General features: G+C 40.8%; 1 protein-coding gene across 4 annotated transcripts; it reads left to right on the plus strand.

Moving 5' to 3' along the window:
- The first annotated feature begins 1770 nt into the window (after positions 1 to 1770).
- On the plus strand, positions 1771 to 21267 carry SERBP1 (SERPINE1 mRNA binding protein 1). 4 transcript variants are annotated; one of them, XM_062581859.1, is made up of 10 exons: positions 1771 to 2283; positions 5167 to 5338; positions 6283 to 6420; positions 6532 to 6627; positions 7251 to 7325; positions 9672 to 9849; positions 13132 to 13179; positions 15851 to 16024; positions 17038 to 17076; positions 18276 to 21267. In XM_062581859.1, the coding sequence occupies exons 1-10, from the start codon at positions 1890 to 1892 to the stop codon at positions 18330 to 18332; spliced, it is 1371 nt and encodes a 456-aa protein (XP_062437843.1). In that variant the 5' UTR covers positions 1771 to 1889; the 3' UTR covers positions 18333 to 21267. The 4 variants fall into 4 exon arrangements, with proteins under 4 accessions (XP_062437843.1, XP_062437844.1, XP_062437845.1 ...); XM_062581860.1 differs by having other exon boundaries at positions 6556 to 6627; XM_062581861.1 differs by lacking the exon at positions 13132 to 13179 and having other exon boundaries at positions 1772 to 2283.
- Positions 21268 to 22251: the final 984 nt, after the last annotated feature.

Consider the following 22251-nt stretch of genomic DNA (forward strand, 5'->3'; position numbering starts at 1 on the left):
ATATTAAAATACTTTGAGTCTGTTTTATTTGTGCTTAACTCAAGGTGTGATCCTAATAGGACATATCTGCCCTTGGAAATTTTTGGAATACTGAATATATGTTAGCTAGCTTTGTCTATAGAGGAATTTTATTAGCTAATTAAATGAAACTAGAGTGCAGAGGTCTTTATATATGAACCTCAGTATAGCACAGTGAATTTAGAAGATGCACGATCCTTGCAAAACCAACACAACAGAGATGGTGTGACCTCCCTTTGAGTGAAAAATCCCAAATACCAGCAGCAAGCAGGTGACTGACAAATCTGTTTGTGTACATATGTGGTTTCTTATAACCAAGGAAACTGCCCATGCTATTTGAAGTGCAAGCAGCACTTCAGGGCTTCAAGTGAGAAATGTTTGTGTTTTGTTCCTGAAATATATGTGGTGTGCAACGCAGTCTCGATGTGCAATGTGACAGGAAGCTGAAAAGGGTCTAAGGCTTTCCCTGAAAACATCTGCTTTCTCTATATAAGTATTTTTAATTATGTGTTACTTGGTGACATTTGATCCATCCCAAAAGCAAAAGGCTTGCTTGAGGAAAATATTTTGAGTTCTAAGGATATAATTTACTGTGATTGCTTAACAATATCCTGAGAATAGAGTGAGCTTCTTGTGTGAGAGAGCTTCAATCCTCCCTTGGCTTTTGCAGTGGTATGCCAGGAGCAGTGTCCTCAGAGACCTCCCAAAAGCATCATTGCTGCAGAAAAGAAGTGGCTGTGATAACACAGGGAAACAGCAAATGCAACCAAAGTCTTTTTTCAGCTTATTTTAGAAGAAATTAAAATGTGATTTTTTTTTAATGGATGGTTTGTGGAGTCCCCTGTTTAAAAGCAGGGCATATTACAGACCTGAGCAAACATAAACAAAGCAATTTTAAAAGTAATTATTTAAAGTGGTCTAACTTCTCTGAGCAGACAAGGCAAATATTAGGAAAAAACTGTCACCTGTTGAGAACAAGTTGAGTTGTACGAACAGCCACTAAACGGTTCAGCCGGCCTGTTCACAGGGAGAAGCTGTGGACCTCGGAAATGGTATTTTAGAAGGATGCGTCAGATACGCGCTCACTAAACATGCTTTAATCTTTAAATTTAACTCCCACTGGTGATGAACAGAACTAGGGAGACCCGCTAATGCCGCAGGACGCGTTCCACCTTCAGCTGGCATTGCCTCCTCGTTGCGCGTACCTGCTAGCAGGACGGATAGAGACGGCTGTGGAAGGCGGCATTGGGATTACACGTGAAACAGTTTATTAAAAAATACTAACTTCGCTGTAGCCAGGCCCATTAATCTCTTAAAAAAGACTCATGTGCGTCCAAGTGGCACTTTACCAGCAGAATTTCCTTGAAAACGCCTGGGGTTTATTGTAATTACTCTTCTTGTTGTTGTTGTTATTATTTAGCTTAGATTTTGGGGACAGACTGGCGAAACCGCGTGCTTTCTCCACAAGACCACCAGGAGGGCGGGCGCGCGGGTCGCTGCCGCCCTGTCAGAGCCGGGCGCGGGCGGCGGCGGCACAAAAAAAAACCCGAAAAAGGTTTTTAAAAAAATGCGCAATTGGGGGCGAACCGGCCGCCGCCGCCGCCGGGGGGGGGGGGGGGGGGGGCGCGCGCGGCCCCGTCCCGCCTTCCCGCCGCCGCGGGGCACGCTGGGAGTCGTAGTGCCGGGGGCGCGGGCGGCGCGGGCGGGCGGCGCGGGGCTCCCGGCGTGCCCCGCGCGGGGTGAGGTGCCCGGATGTGCCTGGCGCCGGAAGAGAAGCGGCTCTCTTTGGGGACGGCCATCTTGTGCGGCGGCGAGCAGCGCTGCGGGGCCCGGGCTGCATCGGAGGCGGATCCGGCCGACAGGGGCCCATCATGCCGGGACACCTGCAGGAAGGCTTCGGCTGCGTCGTCACCAACCGCTTCGACCAGCTCTTTGATGACGAGTCCGACCCCTTCGAGGTGCTGCGGGCGGCCGAGAGCCGGCGGAAAGAGAGCGGCGGCGGCGGCGGCGGGAGCCAGGGGGGCGGCGGCGGCGGCGCCCGCGGCGGCCCGGCGGGGGCCCAGCCCGGCTCCGCCGGCGGCGCCGGCAGCGGCGGCGCGGGCCCGGCGGGGGCCGGCGGCGGCGCCGGCAGCGCGGCCAAGCAGCTGCGCAGGGAGTCGCAGAAGGAGCGCAAGAACCCGCTGCCGCCCTTCGCCGCCGCCGGGGCCGCCGCCGACCGCCGCGAGGAGGGCAGCGCCCAGCCCGGGGCGCCGCTGCGCAAGGAGGGTGAGCGAGGCGGCGCGGCGCGGCGAGCGGGGAGGCGGCGGCGGGGAGCGGGCCGCGGCGCCGCGCACAAAGGCGGCGGGAAGGCGCCGGCCGCGCGGGGCCCCGCGCAGCGCCGCCGCCGGGGCAGCGCCGGGCGGGCGGGCGAGCGGGCGGGCGGGCGGCGGCCTGGCGCCCACGTGGGGAAGCGCATGGCGGGCACGGCCGGCGGCGGGGCCGCCTGTGCGGGCGCCGGGCTGCGCCTCCGCTGGGCCCCGCGCGGTCGGCGCGTCCGCGGCCTCCTCGGGGCGGTGGGACGCACCTGGCAGCCCCTTCAGCGGGCTCTGGCCTTCCCCCCCAAATCCACTTAAATATCCATATTTACATAATCACAGCGAAGTTTGTGGGACTAATACATGCACTGTAATAATGCGTTTTATTACTTCTCAGCCACGTTTCTTTAAACCCTTAAGACACCTCAGTAGGCTTCCCAGGAAACTGGCTTCCTTTGTAGAGAACATCGCAGAGCAGAAGATGATGAAATAAATAAGGTCTGGGAAAAGTGAGCGAGGCTACAGTTTTACATGGAAAGCAGTAGATTTTGTACGTGTATGCAGTTGTATGGCAGGCAGTTGTGCTGCACGTAAGAAAAACTAAGCACACATCTAATTGGACAGATCTCTGTTTAACTTGGAATTCTTGAAATACATGTATGCTGACAGCAATTAATATTTGCATGAAGAAATACCAATTGTAATTTTGACTCTAGATGATCTTTTTAATAATGCTGTCTCTCCAGAAAAGTGCAAATTGCTACGTGAGGCCATGTTAATATTTTTGCTTTTGGTACTGTACATGTTACAAAATGATTCTCCACCAAATTTTTCCCTTTTTAAGAAAGAAAAAGCTTTAAATACATCTGTCATTTTGGAAGACCCACGTCAAAATATTCCTTGATAATACCTCGAGATACACAGAGGTCACAAAACTGTTCTACAGTAGTACCCTTTGCTTATGGATCTTTTGTAATTTAAAGTCTGATGCTTGAGGGTTTTCATAGGAGGAATGTAGTAACTGTTCTGAGTTGCAGTTTACTAACTTGTTTTACTAAGCAAGTGTCCTTTGGAAATGCTTAAGTTAGTTACAGATTTATGATATTATTCCTCAAAAAAAAAAAAGGGGGGGGGGGGGAACTTGGGCAGTATCTTTGGCCAGTATGACAGATTACTGAGGGTTGTTTTGGTAACACTAGCTATCAGTATGTACATAACAGTTCTCACATTTATTTCCAAGAGCAAATGCTACTTAACTTTGTGAATTACTACAGTAATGAAACAGTCAAACCTTTCATAGCAGTGTGTATGGAGTACTTTAGTAAGAGAACAGTCATTTCCAATTTTGAAAATTTCAATTTTTGTATGGGGCAATATTGCTTAACTTTATAAAGGTAGTTGATGCCATGGTATTAACAGCATTTGTTTACTGTGTGAATGTATTACTTTTACACTGTTGCCTTTGTCTGTAAAGGTACAGAGTATTTTGCTGTGGAATTACCCCTTCAAAGCAATGTGATACTAAGAACAAGAAGTAATTTATATTTCTGGTTAGGCTTCACTAGGAACCATGACTTTCAGTGCATAAAGTGTTGAACTTGAAATTCAGAGAGCTGGATTACTCATTTGTGCTTCTACAGCATACCTCCTGTGTGACATTAGGTGGTTCGCTTTGTGCCTTGTTTACCTCTGAAATGGAGTGATTCTTAGTTTGAGAGTTCTTAAAATCAGCATTAGTGAACTTATACTTTCCTTAAGAAACATGTGAGTTTTACTTAGCAAGATATGTATGTCATGCAAACTTAATGTAAAGTACAGCTTGCAAGGTAAGGAAGACATTGTTCATGTGGGTGTGTTGGCTTGGATGTCATTACAACTGTAACTTTTCTAGCCCCACCCAAATTTGACGTTGCTGTTTAGGCAGGAGCTTATTTATTTAAAAAGATTAAAATGTGGCAGCTTTTAATTTGAAAGAAAACCTGCAGTTTTTGAGGCAGTCTTTGTGGTTTGCCTAATGTTTTTACCTTAACATTGTGGAAAGATAGTAATATAAGGATGGAGTTACATGTTCATCCAGATCTTTGTAAAAAGCAGTAAACAGGTCTTTTGGAGGATGCACAGTTTTCTTATTCTTTCAGGATCCTTCAGATGCCTTAGTGAAATGCCATAACAAGTGACTACTTAAAAACTATTGAAAAGGGAGGGGGAAAACTTTCTAATTCAGGTGAAGTTAAAGGAAAAGAGAGAGAGTGTTAGCTGTCTAACCAACAACTCGGTGAGTGTTTTCATTGAGTGGGTGTTGGGTTATGAGGCTTGGAGTGTGGATTAATGCATGTTTTAGGTGCCTGTTGTACTAGGCTCCCTCTTAATTTGGGGCAGTTAACCCCTGTCTGGGTACAGGTGCCCCTTTATAAGAGCACATCCTGCCCTAGCTGGTAACTGCTGGCTGAAAAGTTTCTTGGTAGGGCACAGTAGAATGAAGCAGGGGATTTTCATAGGCACTTAACTTTGTAGTAGGGATGCTGAGCTCATTTTAGTGCACATCCAAATAAAGAGCACATTTTACCTGCAAGAACTTTTGACAGAAAAGATCTCTAGCTTATCTTGATCCTTTCTTTAGACTTGACCATATTGTTTTAACACAGATTACGTTCGAGTCAGATGCGGCAAAAAACACATGAATGGTTAAATGATCTGTACTCTTAAAGTATTAACTCTCAGATTAACTAGTCAGGAGGTGACTAAAATAAAAACTTAAATGCCAACTTACACTTGTCTTTGTTTTTTGATGTTAGCATCAGTATCTTCCTGAGCAGCTCCAAATTCTGTTGATGTGTTTTGCCTAATACTGCAGGGATAAGGCGTATTGGCAGGAGGCCTGATCAGCAGCAGCAGCAGCAACAGCAGCAGCAGCAGGGTGAAGGCAAGCCCATTGAGAGGAGACCAGAGCGACGACCTCCTCGTGAACGCCGATTTGATAAACCTGCTGATGAGAAAGGCGAAGGAGGAGAATTTTCTGTTGATAAGTAAGAATTTTGTCTTGCAGATGCTCTTTGATACTCTTGGAGTGAGTTTGTCCTTTCTTCTGCTACTAAGTTTAAAAAAAGGAAAAAAAAAAAAAAGCTGATTGAATGAAAATATTGATACCTCAAATTTGTTTTAATCACAAAAACATTTGTAATGCAGAATAGAATACTTCTCTTCCTTGTAGCATGTTTTTGTTTACATATTTCAATCAAGTTTTAGACCAGGAATGATAGGAACATTAGAACCTGTCCCTTGGTTTAACTAAGTGTGACTTAAATCAGCATAACATCCTTCGTAGACCGTTACTTTTTTCTAAATCAGAATAGGTCAGGAAAGAAATTCGAGTATAGCTTTTCTCTGTAGGATGAAAGTTGCTAGTTGTTGCAGCTGCTGCTTAAGCACATATAGCTGACTTAAAAGTTTGTCTGTGGAAGTATTTGCACTGTCTTTGCTACAGTGACTTTAAATCTATGGTGAAACCATCAGCTCTACATCTAGGCAAGGCCTAAATTGCCTGAGTATTGCGTGGATTGCAGAAATGGTATTTGGCATGTATTAGTCAGCAACTAAAATCTTAGTATAATAGTTAAAATTCTTTTAGAAGTAAGTTGTGTGAATGCAGGTTAAATGGAAACTGGTGTATATCAACTAGTGACATAATACAATACAAACAACGCTAAATTTTGAAAAAAAAAATAGAGGATGCAAACCAATGATAATATTCCTGAAGCATTTATTTCCAGATTCTAAAATCTGGACTCCATTAGGTTTTATAGACTATTTTAACGTAATAATTTGGTAGTGCAACTAGACTCTTGAATAATTACAGTGATTATGTAACAATAAGTAAACAGAATTCTGAAAAGAGGGAAAATAAAAACCTTAAAAGCCACGCTGTGCATTTTTGGAGGTGAAATGTTCATGTGTGGCTGTCCCATGCTAGACCCATTCTTGACCGACCTATGCGTGGACGTGGCGGACTTGGAAGAGGACGTGGACGCGGACGTGGAATGGGCAGAGGAGATGGGTTTGACTCTCGTGGCAAGCGTGAATTTGACAGACATAGTGGCAGCGATAGATCGTAAGTCTTTGACTTTTTCTGTTTTTTGGCTATTTACAATTAATATACATTTTAAATTTTGCGTTTGAATTTCTGTATCTGGACACTATAATGTTAACTCAGTTTTGTTAGTTCTGTTTCACATTCACATTTCAGCGGCCTAAAGCATGAGGACAAGCGTGGTGGCAGTGGATCACACAACTGGGGAACCGTCAAAGACGAGCTAACGTTAGTAATCTGTAATTGCTCAGAAAACTATTAGCAAAATGTTACTAAATTCTTATTTTTATAGTTAGCAAAACAAAAGATTTAACTGCCTTCTGGGGTTTTGGTAATTCTTAATACACTATTAAAGAAGCCTTTGGCAGCAGAGCATTTAGATTTAATGTAGTATCTTGGTAATGTGGCTTCAATTTTAAAATGAAAATTAGGGGGTAATTTGGAATGAAGGGGATTACGCTGGTTTTGAACAATTCTTTTAGTAAAAGACTTTCAGTAAAAGTTAAACAGTTTCTAGTTTTAGCAGTGTTGATCAGGTTAGGCATACCCCCCCCTCAAGTATTGCATTGAAAATAGTACTTCTGATTCCCAAGTTCATTTTCCTTTCTAGGGGCAGAGGGAGGCTTTCAGAATGGGTATTGGTACATGGTGGGGAAAGCTTAGGAAAGTGGAAATCATAGAGTTCTTAAAAAAAAGAAGGGAAAGCATTACTCTTTACAAAACTATTTCATTAAAAACATTAAAGAACCGTATATTTACTATAGGACTTAGTCATTAACTTCATATGTATTTTTAAAAAGTGATGAACTATTTTTTTAAAAGACAGAACTGCAAACACTTTCTAATTGCAGTGAATTGGATCAGTCGGCTGTAACTGAGGAAACACCGGAAGGAGAAGAACATCCACCTGCTGATTCTGAAAACAAGTGAGTACTAACCCTTTTAAGATGTCCTTTGACTGCTTCAAAGGTAGTACTAACTTTTCTTTAATTTCTGATATTCATTCCTATTTCCATATTACTATGTTCAGGTTTTACCTTTAGTAGATACAGAATTACCTGCAGTGCTGCTGCAAGACTGTCTGTTTAAACCAGGCCTTTTGCATGTTGGTATCTTGAAGCTATTCATTAGTGTCATGCAAGTTTTTAGGTCACTTTCAGATTCAGCTATCTAATAATTAGGATCTCTGTATTGCAACTGTAAGTACCAAATGCAGAACGAGGCATGCCCGTAACTAGGTTGAACAACCAAGCATAAGGGAGAAACCACGCTTTTGCCGGTAGAAAGAATTTCTTTTGAAACTTGCAGCTTTTCAGAACACCTACATTGTGACTGTGTGACTAGTCTGTAGAGAAGAGTGTGCATCTTTTTCTTTTGTTCTCCAGTTTCTGTATATGCAACCAATCTTCAAAAACATTAACTTGACTGCTTTTAATTCCAGTTAGACACCATTGCAGAAGAAATCAGTGACTCATAGTTGACGAATGAAACTAATTTTAGAATAGCAAGATGAGCAGTAGGGGCACTTAAGGTTGACTGAAAACAAAGTCTTTATAGTAGTTCTGTACAATAAAAATGAATTTTTGGTGAGGGATGTTCTTTAGAGTGGAATCAAAGGAAAATGGCAAAGAGACAGAATTCTGAAATACTTACTTGTCTGAATTTTTTGATGTGGAGTTCTGTATTACTTGTTTTCCTCACTAATAACTTTGAGATTAGCTGTAGAGAGGAATATCATTGAGTAGAGAATAAGAAATGAGTTTAGGTTAAATAAAGACTAAATGCTGTTATTTCTCCAAGGTTTTGGAGAGTCAAGGTTAATGTTATCTTGCAAATGAACTTTTTTTTTTCTTTTAAAGGAGTATGAGGGTTTTTAAGAAATTACAGCTTGAGTATTGGTCAGAAAATGAAAGGTGGCTAACCTTAAAAATCTGGATATATGAAGCTTGCTCTGTGTTCAGTATTTCTTGGATTATTTTTAAGATACAGGTCCTGGTGTTTGACTAGATACTCACCTATCCATGTGCAGCTATGTTAGTTACCTGCAAAATCCTGCAGGCCGTTGTTTGTTTTTTTCATCTTCCTCAAATTTGCAGAAAATGTATGATCTGAGTTTCAAACTCAACACTTGTTATCCATCAGTTATGTTTTTAGAGAAATAAAGCACATTTAGAATAACTTTTGAAGTTGGCTACACTGGTGGAGTTGAATATTAATGTTTCAGTAGAACTGTAGGATGCTTCACTATATTAAAATGCACAGATCACCAAGGGGTAATATCTATGCCCTGAGCAACTCTTGCTTTTTTAATGTATAGTTTATCAAAAATGGTTCTGTCCTTCAGAATAAGAAAAACTTGCAATTCTGTTTGCAATAATTTTGAGTTTAAAAACCTCTGTATTATCATGCCAAAATTAATGGCCACAGAATGAATACAGCTTCCCTTAAGTTGATGCCTGCATGTTTTCACTGCATCTCTATAATACCAGTTTACTACAATGTCATGACACCCTGTAAATTAGAATTTTACTTGCATAAACTTATTGTGTGGAGATTAGCTAGAGCATTGACTGCCTGCATAGTTTGAACATGATCTATTACAGAACACTGTGATTGTGTATTCAAGTTAAAAATAGCTGTTTAGCAGAAGCTAGGGACAGTCAAGATTTACATTGGAGTGACATAATAATCACTAAGGTGTTTGTAGTTACCTTTTCAAGCTAGCTGAAAGTGAAAGTGTTGCTGGGATATTAATGGTTGTGTTTGATTCAGTAAAGGAGCAAACCATAAAAAGTGTTTAAAACTGTTTCTAAACTAACAAGCTTGAGAATTACAGTAATAACGAGAGCTGTCTCTGCCTTAACTTGAAAATTCAGAGTGGGGAGGGAGGAATCTCAAAAAAAAAGGGGGGGGGGCAGGGAGAAAAAGGCCTAGAGAAGTCCATTGCAAAAGGTAGGCTTTCAGATTTCCAGTGAAAATTGTCATTGTGGCAATGTGGCGAAGAGACATCATGGGTAAATTTTAAAATTTTACTGTGCAGTGCTCTATTGTTTAAAGGTATCTGGCTGTGTTTTTTGCCACTGTGGCTAAAGATCATGAACTTTCATGTGTGTTTTTTGAGTGGTGGAATTCAGATGACTTTTTACCTCTTAACTGTTCAACTTCTGACAAAATAGTCCTTTACAGTCCAGTGATAAAAACTTTTGAGTTTGCTATATGTAAAGTGTGGTAAGCTCTAAGTCATGATCATAATATCCATGAATTTACTACAGAGAGAATGAGGTTGAAGAAGTTAAGGAGGAAGGTCCTAAAGAAATGACCCTGGATGAATGGAAAGCTATTCAAAGTAAGGATCGTGCAAAAGTTGAATTCAACATCCGTAAACCAAATGAGGGTGCTGATGGGCAATGGAAAAAAGGATTTGTTCTTCACAAGTCAAAGAGTGAGGAGGTAATGTGATTTTCAGTTTTTGCTTGTGTCCAGATTGTGTAGGGTTTTTTATACACCAGCACTTCTTTGAATGGAAACTTCATTCTTGGAGAGGCTGAGCTATCACTACATGTTTATAATGCAGGAATAAGATTTCTGTTAATAAAATTGCAGTTACACAGGAGCATAAGTAGCAGCTTTTGCTGTCATTAGTTAGCAGTTGATTTGTCTTAGGTTGGTGTATAGTGATATAATTTAACCAGTAGCGATTAAACTGTGGGATGCTACTGCACTTTAGCAGGTGACTTCATAAGGACTTTTTCTGCGTCAGTGTTGTAGAGGAAAATATTTTGTTAACACAAAATTTCTTTTTTTAGAGAAATCTTACATTATTGCTTTGTCAGACTCTTATCACATCAGTTCATTGTGCTTGCTAAATGCAGTGTAAGTCAAAGAAAAACATCAGTCATGCTGTAGACTCCATAATACTTAAACAGTGTGTCTTATTTTGTAACATAGATGTCTTTTTGTTCAGTTGTATCACGTAGCTGAGTGTCTTTTGAAGTTTTTGAGAAAACAGCTGAAATACTGGTATGCTTCAGTAATATTCACAATAATTGCTATAGAATCACTTTAACATTTTAATTTCTTAAACACTTTGGTCATTATAAAATTGAATTACTCTGTTTTTAAAATAGTGAGAGTTGCAAGGAGACAAATTCCTTTCCCATCCAGAGAGAAGGGAAGTGCTGAGAGCTTTTGTCTTCTAATGCACAGCTAGCAAATGGATTAAATTTTAGAAACTGTCAGGAGCTTTTCATCTTCATTTTTAACACTGATATCTTAAATGGTGCACTGTTAAACAGTGGCCTAAAACTTTGTTTAGCAGATGATTCTAACTTCCTCTGAAGTAAGTAAATGGTATGTGATATGCTGTTTGGTTTGCTAATGGATATATTCTGCATTTCACCTTTATTTTTTTTTTTGATTGGAAACATATAATGTAAACGGGATGGCACTATTCATTACTCAAAGAATTTCATTTCTGGTCTCACTGTGCTTGAGCTTGACTTTAAGCCACAGTCATGCTATTTTCATACCTTACTGTGCAAGATAACAGTTCTGTAAACAATTGTGTATCTAAGCTGCTCAGTGTTTGAAGTTTTCATTAAATAACTCTTTCTATGGGTTGCTGTGGAAAAGAGAAATCTTAAATGGTGGTGTATATGCAAATACCAGGTTTAAATAGCAGCGTTTATTTACTTTACCAATACTTGCTAAAGATCTGCAAGCATGTCAAGAAATCCTGCCACACACACACAGCCCCCATCCTGATCTCACTGAAGTATTTGACATCTTCCCAAAGATTTATTTGGCATTTGGTCCATGAAGAAGGGTTGTGGGGTGTTTTTGTTTGTTTGTTTGTTCCTCCTTTTTTAACCTATCTGAATATAGGATACTGGTACTTTTAAGAATTAGAAGCTGGAAAGTTCTGTGCTGTATTTTCCATTCAGAAAATGGACTGGTAATGAACCAAAAAAAAAAAAAAAAAAAAAAAAAGAATAATCAAATTACTTTCACAGAAGAACTGACATAATTAGTAGATTGAATACACTTCTGTAATACAACAACTCTTTGAAGAAGTGAAGAGTCAGATAACTTCTTAGGTACTAACATTAAAGATAATTTAATCGCACTTCTGTGCCTAAACAGTAAGGAACTATTATCAAGACTGTCTTCAAATCTGGATTCTTTTAGATTATTTTAAATTACTGTGCTGAGCAAATGTCACTGTTTTGTTTGTTCATTGTTCACTGATCCCCTCTCTAGAGAGCAGCGCATTTTGGGGGGCAATTATAAGAGAAATGTTCTTTATAATGCAGGCTTTATAAAAGCTTTTACACCAGCTCTTCTGTGAGCTGATTGGGAAGGTGGAATAATGAGGAGTTAAGATCAAAACCTACAGATTACTTGCCACTCTTATTCCTGTTGTCCTCTTTGATATCCTGAGAGTCATGAAATCAAGGCAAGTCTGGTGTGTGGAATAATTCATACCTACACCAAAGATTTCTGTTACTGGTTATGACCAGAAGGAAGCTGACAAATGGAAGTGACTTGGTTTATAGGTAAATTCTAGGTTTCAGCCTAAGATCTTCTGTACTGTTAGGGCTAGATAATCGCAATGTGTCCTAGTACTTTTTCCTCAGAAATTTGGATTGAAGCATTGTGATGGCCATCCTCATTCCTATAGACATTTTTCTTGAATTATTAAGAGAATGCCTTAGGAATCTGTGGGAAAAGAGGGTAGGTGAGGATCTAGTGCTGTTCATCTGCCTTAGTCTTGTGAAAGAACTGTCCTCCTCTGCTGCTTGTTTTCTTAACTGTTTTAGGAGTAAAATGCTTGACTATATCTTAGGTCTTGTCTTCTTTTTCACTTTTGCTATACAATTACTGGAAAGTGACATCTTTTTTATAAAGCAGCTCCTAATACTGTCTTAGATTCTTCCTGGCTTAATATAAAATCCACTATGTCTTGGCAGCCCTAGTCTAACGAGACTTTCCAGGAGATTGGATTATGTCATAAAATAGTGTCTCTTTTTCCTCCTCTCTGCAGCTGTAGTTGAGTAATCTGAGTATTTTAAGTTCTGCTGATATAGCTGAGCAAAAAGAAGAGATCTTAAAAATTGTTTAAATGTTTTTTGGTGCAAGTCTCCTGGAAAGAGACATATTAGTAAACTAGTTTCTACTTCATGTATCTGGTGCACTGTGCCTCCTTCCTGTGCCTTCAGACTTTCTTGCTTGTCTAATCACTTCCTTAGAGAGGAGGTTACAATGGAAGGCTGAGAAATGCATTCTGGAAAATAGTTCATCTTTTAAAAATTTGGAGCTGCAACTCTTGAATTTAGGCTGTGAAGAAACTTTCTCCTGAGCAGTAATTATTAAAAACCATCTGTATCTGTCTAATCTCAGTCTGTGCCTGGCATAGTGAGATGCCAGAGATGGCACTCCATGCTTGGGCTCTAGTGGAATTATCAGCAGCTTATGTTAAACTTCATTAGTTGATCCAGGATTTCTCTTGTCTCCAAACCTGTGGTATAGTCCATTCTCTTTTCTTTCTGGATGCTTGCACAACTGTTGATCTCATTCTTCTGCTACTCCATGTGCTTAGTGACATCTGTATCCAGCAAGTTCACGTGACCTTATTACCTGTTGTTTCTGTATGTAGTTGAGTCTCATTTCTTCCTTTTGTTTTCTCCCTTTGTTCCTTTTGTCACTTTGGCGTGGACACGCAACTTTCATCAGACAAAGGCGATGACAGAAATGCAGGGGAGTCTGCTGGAATCAAATGAGGTACTGATCCTTTATATCTAACTGGTGATATCTTTGTTTTGATGTGATCTCCTTCTGAAATCAAGATCTTGATACTAAGAAGTCACAAAAAATCCCAGAGAATTTAAGTAGATACAATATGGAGCTCTTCTGTCCATGCCTGTTGTCTAACTCTGCACCATACAGGATCTTTCGTAATTAGTACCCTTGCTCCTAATTTAACTGAATTGAAACCTGCTCATCATAAATGCTTTGATCGTGAGTCTTCTCCCCTCTACCATCCCCCATCTCACTGTCTCTTCTGGCCCCCTTCATAGAATCATAGAATCAGTAAGGTTGGAAGGGACCTCTGGAGGTCTGGATCATGTAGTCCAACCTCCCTGCTCAGCAGGGTCACGTGGTTTGTTCTTAAAATTTTGACAGCCTTCCCCAAGACCCATAACTACAGCAGTGCCTGCAAGAGGTTGTCGGGCGTTAGGTCAGAGTACTGTTGAGAGTTACTAATACACAAAAATTAAAAAAAAAATGCTGTTGAAGATGATGCAGATCAAGCGATTTGATGTGGCAATGATTATATATTACCACCTAACTAAAGGAACAGAATAAGTGCTGAATCTTTTATTACTGTTTTAAACTAGTTTAAATTAGTTTGGGCAAGGAGATTATCTTTGTATGTACAGATTTTGGTATATCTTTAGATTTGTGGTTAAGCAATGTTATATTGTAAAAACAGAATGATTTTTTTTAATACTGTAGATTCTCTTCTTTCTTCCTATGCAGCAGCAATAATGTAGAGAAGAAAATGCACAGTGTTACTGTACAAAGCCATTGCTAGTGCCACATGGAAAAAATACAGTGTAACTGCTAGCAAGTTGAAAATACCATCTCAGTACCAAGGGAATGATTAGAACAGCAGATAAATGCTAGGTAGTGTAAAAGGAATCAAAGTCATAACAAAAGACACTGTTTACTGTTAAAATTGTTGGTGTACTTGCATTTGAATACTGTCTGCAGTTCTGCCCATAGCGTTACATTCTGATTTTCTTCTTAAAACTAACTGCTTAGGCTAACTTTTGAAGCTTAGAAGAGATCTCTAAGGGAAGGTAGTATAATTCAGATCTATAAAATCGGGGATGGGATGGAAACCAATTCCTATTACGTGAGCTACATTCCAGTGAAATACGTTTGAGATAAAGCAGCATGGAGTGCTGTTTTTCACTGTGCCAAGTTAAGTTGCAGTGCTTTCCATGGCAGGATGTTGTGGAGGCCAGACACAGCGGGGCACAGAGCGGGAGTAGGTTGCTGGTGAAGACTCTGTATGGCTCTGTGCGTTACGGTGCGTGTAACTGACCCGAGGAATCCCTGAAGGCAGTTTTCAGCCTTTTGACTGCAGATCTCTGTGGATCCGTTGGATACCTTTAAAGGATCCACAAAAAGTAGTTAAAGGGTATAACTGGTATAATTACACAATATGTTGCCTTTAAAAGTCAGTATATTGTGTAATTAGACTACAAGAAAAGTAAGTTAAAGCCAGTAAAGTAAGCTTGGAAAGCTTACTTTCGGCACCTGTTTAGGAACAGATGAAGAAATTGAAATTTGATGTGCCGGAAAACGATTGCATGTTGTGTCGTTCCAGCCTCCGCAACATCAATGCTTGGCCTTGTAAAGCAGAGTTTGGGACTAGGTGAGCCCTGGATCGAGTCCGGTACAGTCGGGTTTGCATTTTGTGTATTGTCACAGGGGGTGTCAAAAAGTGGACCTGTAGGGAAAAATAATTAGGTGTGCGAAGTGAAAAATAATTTAAAAGGACTTCATTCTTTGTGTTCAATGCGTAGTAATATGAAATACTTGATTCCATGCTGAGTACTGTTTATAGTGTTGGGTGCAGCTTCTCAGTGCACGCTGCGCTCTGAGGCGTGTGTTTCTCACCCGAATGCACTGGGATTGAACTAGTAAGAGAATGGTTTCATCATGGCAAAGAGGGTGATGATCAGATGAGTGTCAGGGTAATTCATGACTGGAGGCTAGTTCTCTATTTGAGCGTTAGTGTGTTAGTTACCTCAGTTACACTGCTTGAAGTGTCTTTTGTTTATGTCTTGTTCGTGATCTGTTATGGCTAATATAATCTAATAATGGATTCTTACTTTCTGCCTTGTTTTAAATATTATACAAGACTAAACAAATGAGGAAATGTAAAATAGTCATTGAACGAGATAAAGGTTGGCTACTTGGTACGTGTTTATTAAATAAAAAGAAATGAATTTATAGAACAGGAAGATTTTTAGGGTAGAAAGTGGGAAGAGAAAACCAAAAATGAAGTTCTGTATTGGCTTGAATTGAGTCACTTTGGTCTGAAATTAACCTAAACCCTTGTCTCTAAAGGAACTCCCAGACCTTCCTGAGTTATCTTGGAAATGCAAAATAAGTTCATTAGCTTGTGTGCTTAAATTTAAGTCATTCTAGTGAGTATTTGTTTACTTCTGTGTAATTAGTGTTTTTTTTCCATTTTTAGTGATGGCATAATTTGATTCATGAAGATTGCTGCTCTGATGTTTATCTCGAAACTGTTGTACATAGGGGTGTGTTTGGAGGTGAACACGCAGGCCATGCTGATGAGAATGGAACTACAGGTTGTAACTCTTTTTTTAGTGAATGGTGATTTTTACCGCTCATGAAAAATCATTAATTTTAGGCTCATGCTGAAGACTCGGTAATGGATCATCACTTCCGTAAACCAGCAAACGATATCACATCCCAGCTGGAGATCAACTTCGGAGACCTCGGCCGTCCCGGACGTGGCGGCAGAGGGGGTCGGGGTGGCCGAGGACGCGGTGGCAGGGCCAGCCGCGGAAGCAGAACTGACAAGGTAAACAGCTGTAGCTTTCCTCTGCTAAAGACTTTAGTTGTAGTTGTTATAGAGGCTGCTTTTTGTCTTTCGTATGGTCTTAGGTGTCTTCCTTATTGCTGGGGGCAATACTCAGAATACAAACACTGCGTTTTAAAACCAAATGAAATGCTTATTCTTACAAGTTCAAACCAGTTTGCGGTTAGGACAAAAGAATAAGTATTTCAGTGGTGTTTATTACTCGCAAAGGGGAGAGTGAGGAATGAGGTGGATTAAAGAAACAGTGTCCATCTTTGGTCATTGCGTTTAAGTCCTGAAAACGTCTCTCTGCTCTGGACAAATCCAATGTCGGACATGTCTGTGCCTTGAGCAGAACCGCAAGTGCCGGAGCAGCAGTTTTCCTATACAGCTGGCATATCTATTTTGTGACCCATATGTTGGAGATCACTTGTTTTACAACTACATCTTGTATCTTGAATTTGAGGAATTCATGGCTTTCATGTGGAAATAGGACTCTCTTTTTTTTTCCTAGTCTGCAGTAATTTTTTTCTTCCTCTACTCCTAAGACCATAAGGAAGCATTTAGGAAAAGTCCTGCTCTGGGATGGGGGGGAATGTGTAAAGCTGAAATAACATAGTATATCTGCACTTAGGATTTGATTTTTAGTATGGATTATTTATTCAGCTTAAATGTGTCTATTCGAATTGTTTCTTGCTTGAAAATGAGTTCAGTCTATGTGGTGTGACTTTCTTCCTGTAGGCCAGATTTTTTTGCTCATTTACATCTCTTGCAGGACACTGACTTTATTTTCTCCTTGTACGGGATTGTTTTAAGTTTTAGACTTTGTTGGGAAGTTCTTAGCATAAATTTATCAAAACATGAAATTACAAGGAATTGCAACTAGAATGGTGGTGGGTTTTGCCCTGAATTCTTCCACTAGTGTGGCATCTTGCTTCAAGAGTGCCATCATAAAGCAGTTAAATACTTTGAGATCTGTAGCTGATTTTTTGTTGACTTTGTTTATTTCCTTCCAGTTGGTTAAGGAGTTTGACGTGATCCACACACCCAACCAGGTTGGTGATCTCTGCTAGCACTTACGTTACCTGTGAGCAGGGCCACCCTGTCGTAGGGACTGCCACTCCCCGCCTGCAGTGGATCGGCTCTTTTGGCTTTCCTTTTGCTTGTATTGGAGAGGACAACTGGAGATACTGAGACTGTTGGCATAAGACCCTGCTCTTTTAATTCCAGTTTGTGGGCTGGGTCATGCTTCAGTTTCTCAGTCTTGCCTTTAGATGTTGATAAAACTTTCATTGGAGTGGTATAAATCTCTTGATAAGTGCAGATGTTTACAGGAACTTCAACTTCCCTGACTCTTCTGCTCTTCTTCCCTCCCACATCCTTCATGCACAGAGTGAAGGTTATGCTAAAATATTTTTGTTCTGCATTTTGTCACTGAACTGGTATTCAGGTGCAGTATGGAGCCTTCTTAAAAGCTGTGTTAGGGAAGCACCAAGTAGATTTTTGATTAATATGTGTGAACTCGTGGAGGTCAGTAGGCACAAAAAATTCTCCTTTTGCAATTCACAAACTAGTCATTAAGTTTCACTCATTTAACTTTTTATTAACATTTCCTCTGAAGAGGCCTTTTTGTAACACAGCAGTCATATCCCTTGGTAAGAAGTGATGGTTATGCCCTACTGGGATAGCATCAGGCATGCACAGCGGGCTTTGTAAGTACAGAAAAAGCACATACTTCTAAAAGACTTTCAGTAGTATAGAAGACTTTCTAGTCCTAGGAATAAAAATTCCTGCTGCTGTTTATTATAGAGAAAAGTTGCAGTTTTGCTAATCTTTGTCCAGTGCTGGACAGCTCACCTCCACTATATGGTGTGCCACTTCAAGACCCAGTATTCTTCAGGGTAGATGCTATTCTTCAGTAAGGTCCAGGTTAAAGGAGGTACCACCAAAAAAAAAAAAAAAAAAAAAAAACAGTCGGACCCTACGCCCAGCCCTCCGGGGTGGAGGGGGTGGCTGTGCCTCCAGCAGCTCCTGCCCCGCACCGAGGCGATGTGGTTCGTCTCCGGTGGCCCCGGCCTCAGCGTGGCCTTGCCGTTGCGCTCAGCCGAGCAGCTGTGTGTCGTGCCGCCCCAGCTCGGGTCTGTGCTCAGCGCTTACGTTTATCTGGTCAATAGAAATAGGTCAGTATGTGTGAAGAGTTAGAGTAGGGCTTGATGCCTCTGAAGCTAATAACTTTGTGGTATTTCTCTTTCAGTCAAATGCTTCTGCTCCTGATGTAGATGACCCAGAGGCTTTCCCAGCTCTGTCCTAAACTGGATGTCATAAGCCAACCCTGCCCTCACTGGGCCTTCCTCTCCGAGGCTTGCATGCTTAAGGATCCTAAACAACTAAGAAATTTAAAAAAGGAGACTGTCATTCATACCATTCACACCTACAGACTGAATTTTATCTGTTTTGAAAATGAACTTCTCTCGCTACACAGAAGCAACAATATGGTAGTCAGTTTTGTATTTAGAAATGTAATGGTAGCAGGGATGTTTTCATAATTTTTTCAGAGATTATGCATTCTTCATGGATACTTTTTTGTATTGCTGCTTGAAAATATGCGTTTCCAAACTTGAAATATAGGTGTGAACAGTGTGTACCAGTTAAAAGCTTTCACTTCATTTGTGTTTTTAATTCAGGATTTTAGACATTTTCCCCAAACAACAAACTGGTTTTTAATTATTGCACACTATTTCTGTTTCCGTAATACCTATTTAGGAGATTTTTATCAGCCCATGGTCTTTTGGAAAATGTAAAATTTAATTTGGCAAACTGTTAGTACTGTGTGGAATACTAACTCCTGGAAGTACTTTAGTTTTAATACTTCATTTGAAACTTGGAAAAACAGTCATTTTTCATCTATGTTCGGTAGTTTGTTTACACAAAATCTTTATACAAAATTGATACCAAATACTTGAAAAAGTATTCAAAGCACATTGGTTTATAGCTAAATACCTGTGTATTGATCCAGCAGTGATGTATGGATAATTGGTCTAAACCTTTTTTTAAAAAAATTGTGTTACACCTTTCACTCACCCTTTTTACCTTTGTTCCCTTCTCACTACAACAAAACTAGATGCTTTGTTGGCAAAAAAAAAGTTTTTAAAATTACCTCTATTTTTTCTTTGAGAGGGAACTCCAACCCTATAGATTGGAGTAAATTTTCCTGTTGTATGGAACTGGGAGGTGGTGGGAAAGGTGGTAGCTGTTGCTCAGTTATCTTTTTGGATGGTGGCTGGGGTGTGGAGTTCCATGGTGCAGTCTGTTTGCACAAAGTACATCAACATCTGATGTATTTACAAATCTGCTCTGATAGTGGCAGTTCTGAAGGGGCTCTGTCTAGGTCTGGAAGGAGGAGGTTTTGGTTTGCTGTTTCAAACAGGGACATTTGCAATCTGTATGGGATACAAAAAAAAAAAAGTACAACAGAAAACCCCAATACTTACCTTCTGGTTTAAATTTTGTTCTGGATTTTGGCAACATCTGGGTTCTGACTGCTAGCTGACAAATGAATGTTTTTCAGAGAGTGATTGTAAGGAACTCTTTATACCCCTATAGAAATTTGTCATAGGTTTAATTTAACCCCTGTGAACAGGAACATTACCACTTCAGTACACAAAAGGAGTTGAGAGAATGACTAATAAAGAGGGTTTCTTAGAGTTTTTATCTGCAGCATTTGTTAGGAGACTAGAAACAGGATTCTCATTTTATTTAATGTTTTACACTTTGAACAGCTTATAACATATTTGTAGTTTTTAACTAGGTAGATAGAAAACAAATGGTAACGCCCTATTTTTTTAAAAGCTGTACAGGACAGGCAAAAAGTATTGGAGACCTTTGAATATGAAATATCAGACTCCTTAACTGTGGTGTTTAGCTGGCTTGCTTTATCTGAACTATTTTCTACAAAATTTCTGTTGTAAACCACTGTTAATATCATTGGATTAGACTTAGTGCACTCACCTATCAGTTTGAAAGTACTAGGCTGTGAGAAGGAGGCAAGTTTTCACACAGTGGATGGCAATATTTCTTGGTTCAGTTCTCCTGACTCTTACGCAGGTGCTTGGTGTTGGGGGGTTCAGTTCCCAGCACTGAGTTGTTTTTTTTTCCCTCTCCCTTTGCGACTTGCACATTCCACATGGTAGAATGTGTTGCAGTTTCAATGGTAGGGACAGCTTGGATAATATAACTAACAAATGCTTTGATTTCCATACGTGTGTTTCTCGATAAGCTTTCTCTGTAATATAAACCTTCCCCCCCTTACTCAAACTGTATATTTGCTGTTTCAGTTGTCACTCAGCCTTTTTTTTTTCCAGATTATTTCTGGGCCAGCCAGTCACCTGGGGCCCTGCCAGCCTGACTTGGTCAGCAGCTTTCCCTTCTCTTGCTTTAGATTATAGAGCAACTTCCTGAATGGCATGTCACATAAAATTTGCAAGATAGCTTGTACTTACGATTGGTCTGTCTGCTGTTCCGATAGATGTAAATTTGCCTCTTTCAGTCCATTTGTGTCAAGAACTAAAACTGTGAACATATATCTTTAATATTGGTGGGTGTTAACTGAAATAAAGGTTTATTTTCATGCTCTTTTAAAAATGTCATGAAAACATGTGGACATGACTCCACTAGGTGAATAGTATCTCATCTAGGTTCTGCCCCAAGTGGTGATGGTGCCCAGGCATTTCCATTACCAGCAACGGACTTTGCTTTGGGGAAATGTCTCCCTCTGCTGAGTAGCTCCAGTATTTCCTGTTAATGAGCTTGCTCTTTAGTAACATCTTCTGTCCTCTTGCTTTGCTATTTGTGCTGTCGCGCCAAATCCGGAGGACTAGACCTTTTAAAATCTGAACAAGTCTAAAAAGATGGTGAGAGCAGAGAAAATTGGAGAGAAATGGAGAGAAGCACTTAATGCAAATTGGCTTGTGAATGTAATGATTGCAACGTTTGAGCATGAAAGTTCATCTTGCAGACTGAATGCCACATACTGGGAGAAAACAAGACTGATGATAAATGCAAGTGTTGTCCTTGTGGGGAAGGACATGAACTCTTCTGAGGAAAATTAAACATCAGAAGTCGGTGTGAATATATGGTGTTTGCAGTTTCAGAGTTGAGACCACTCTTAACTGTAATGACTTTGCCCATTGAGATTCGTTTGCATAGCCACGCCTCTTGTTTTAATAAACGCAGGACATATGCCTAAAGCTGCTACTGCCAGCGTTCGCTAACCTGCTTCTTTTGTAAAGTCGTTGAAAGGACCACGTTGCCTTCGCTGCAGAGCCGGCGCTTCGGTCTGCCTGCCCCAGTCAGGTGCTGGCATCTGCCCCGGTGCGGGGGGCTGTTCCAGCGAGCGGCGCGCGGCCCGTCACCGCCGCGGCGCTGCCTTAGGAAGGAGGGTGAACGTCGTGCGTTTGCTTAGGAAGTGGAGCCTGGTGAGGGGAGAACGGCTCATTTGTACCTCTGGGAGACTTCAGACAGGAGTAAAGTGGTTTGGTCGCTTTTCCTGCTGATGGTACCATGTGTCTTCAGCTCTGAAGCTTCTGGGAAGCTCCAGCTGAGAATCTGGACTTAAAAGGTTTTATGTATGTGAACTCTCCTAAGAGAAGGAGAAAAGGTGCCATAGCATTGCGTTTGTAAGGATGATTTTCAGACTCAGCTAGCAGTATGTTAAGTGCCAACGTCTGCAAAATTGAAGGTCGATGCATGGAAACACGACTGACAAAATAGCGTGTTGTTCTTAAGGATGCCTTCTGTAACAGACGTCTAATCTGGTTCTGTGCAGCTGAGCTCAGGTACTGAGCGGTCTGTGCTGTGCAGCCAGAGCCCTGTTGCAGGGTGGTTGCCGGATGGGGAGCAAGGAAGTGGAGCTGTGTTGTCTTGGATGTTCGACCCAAATACGAATGAAGCATTTGCCTTTGGGTAACTCGGAGCCAGAGTCATCACGGGGATTGGAAACGTCTGTACGCCAGGCTAGGTATTGCTTACCAAAACAAGCTGCTAGACACAAAAAAATGAAATACAGCTGATATATTTTGAAAAGAATCTTAGGTGCTGTGTATATAGCTGAGTGAGAGCGGCCTTTTGTGAAGGTGCAGAGCAATGCCTTGCTGATGTCCAAGGCCTTTGGGTGTAGCTCTGTTTCCTTTACAAATATTACTTTAGAAAATGAAATGCCCGATGGCGATTGA

The sequence above is a fragment of the Rhea pennata genome, chromosome 8 (genome assembly GCF_028389875.1).
Source record: "Rhea pennata isolate bPtePen1 chromosome 8, bPtePen1.pri, whole genome shotgun sequence".
Lineage (NCBI taxonomy): Eukaryota > Metazoa > Chordata > Aves > Rheiformes > Rheidae > Rhea > Rhea pennata.

Bases quoted from the DNA above. Each gene is read 5' to 3' on its own strand.
- SERBP1 (XM_062581859.1), top strand. From the start codon at position 1,890: ATGCCGGGACACCTGCAGGAAGGCTTCGGCTGCGTCGTCACCAACCGC. The intron at 9,850-13,131 runs GTAATGTGATTT...AACTTTCATCAG, and splicing joins ACAAGTCAAAGAGTGAGGAG to ACAAAGGCGATGACAGAAAT. The intron at 13,180-15,850 runs GTACTGATCCTT...CATTAATTTTAG, and splicing joins GTCTGCTGGAATCAAATGAG to GCTCATGCTGAAGACTCGGT.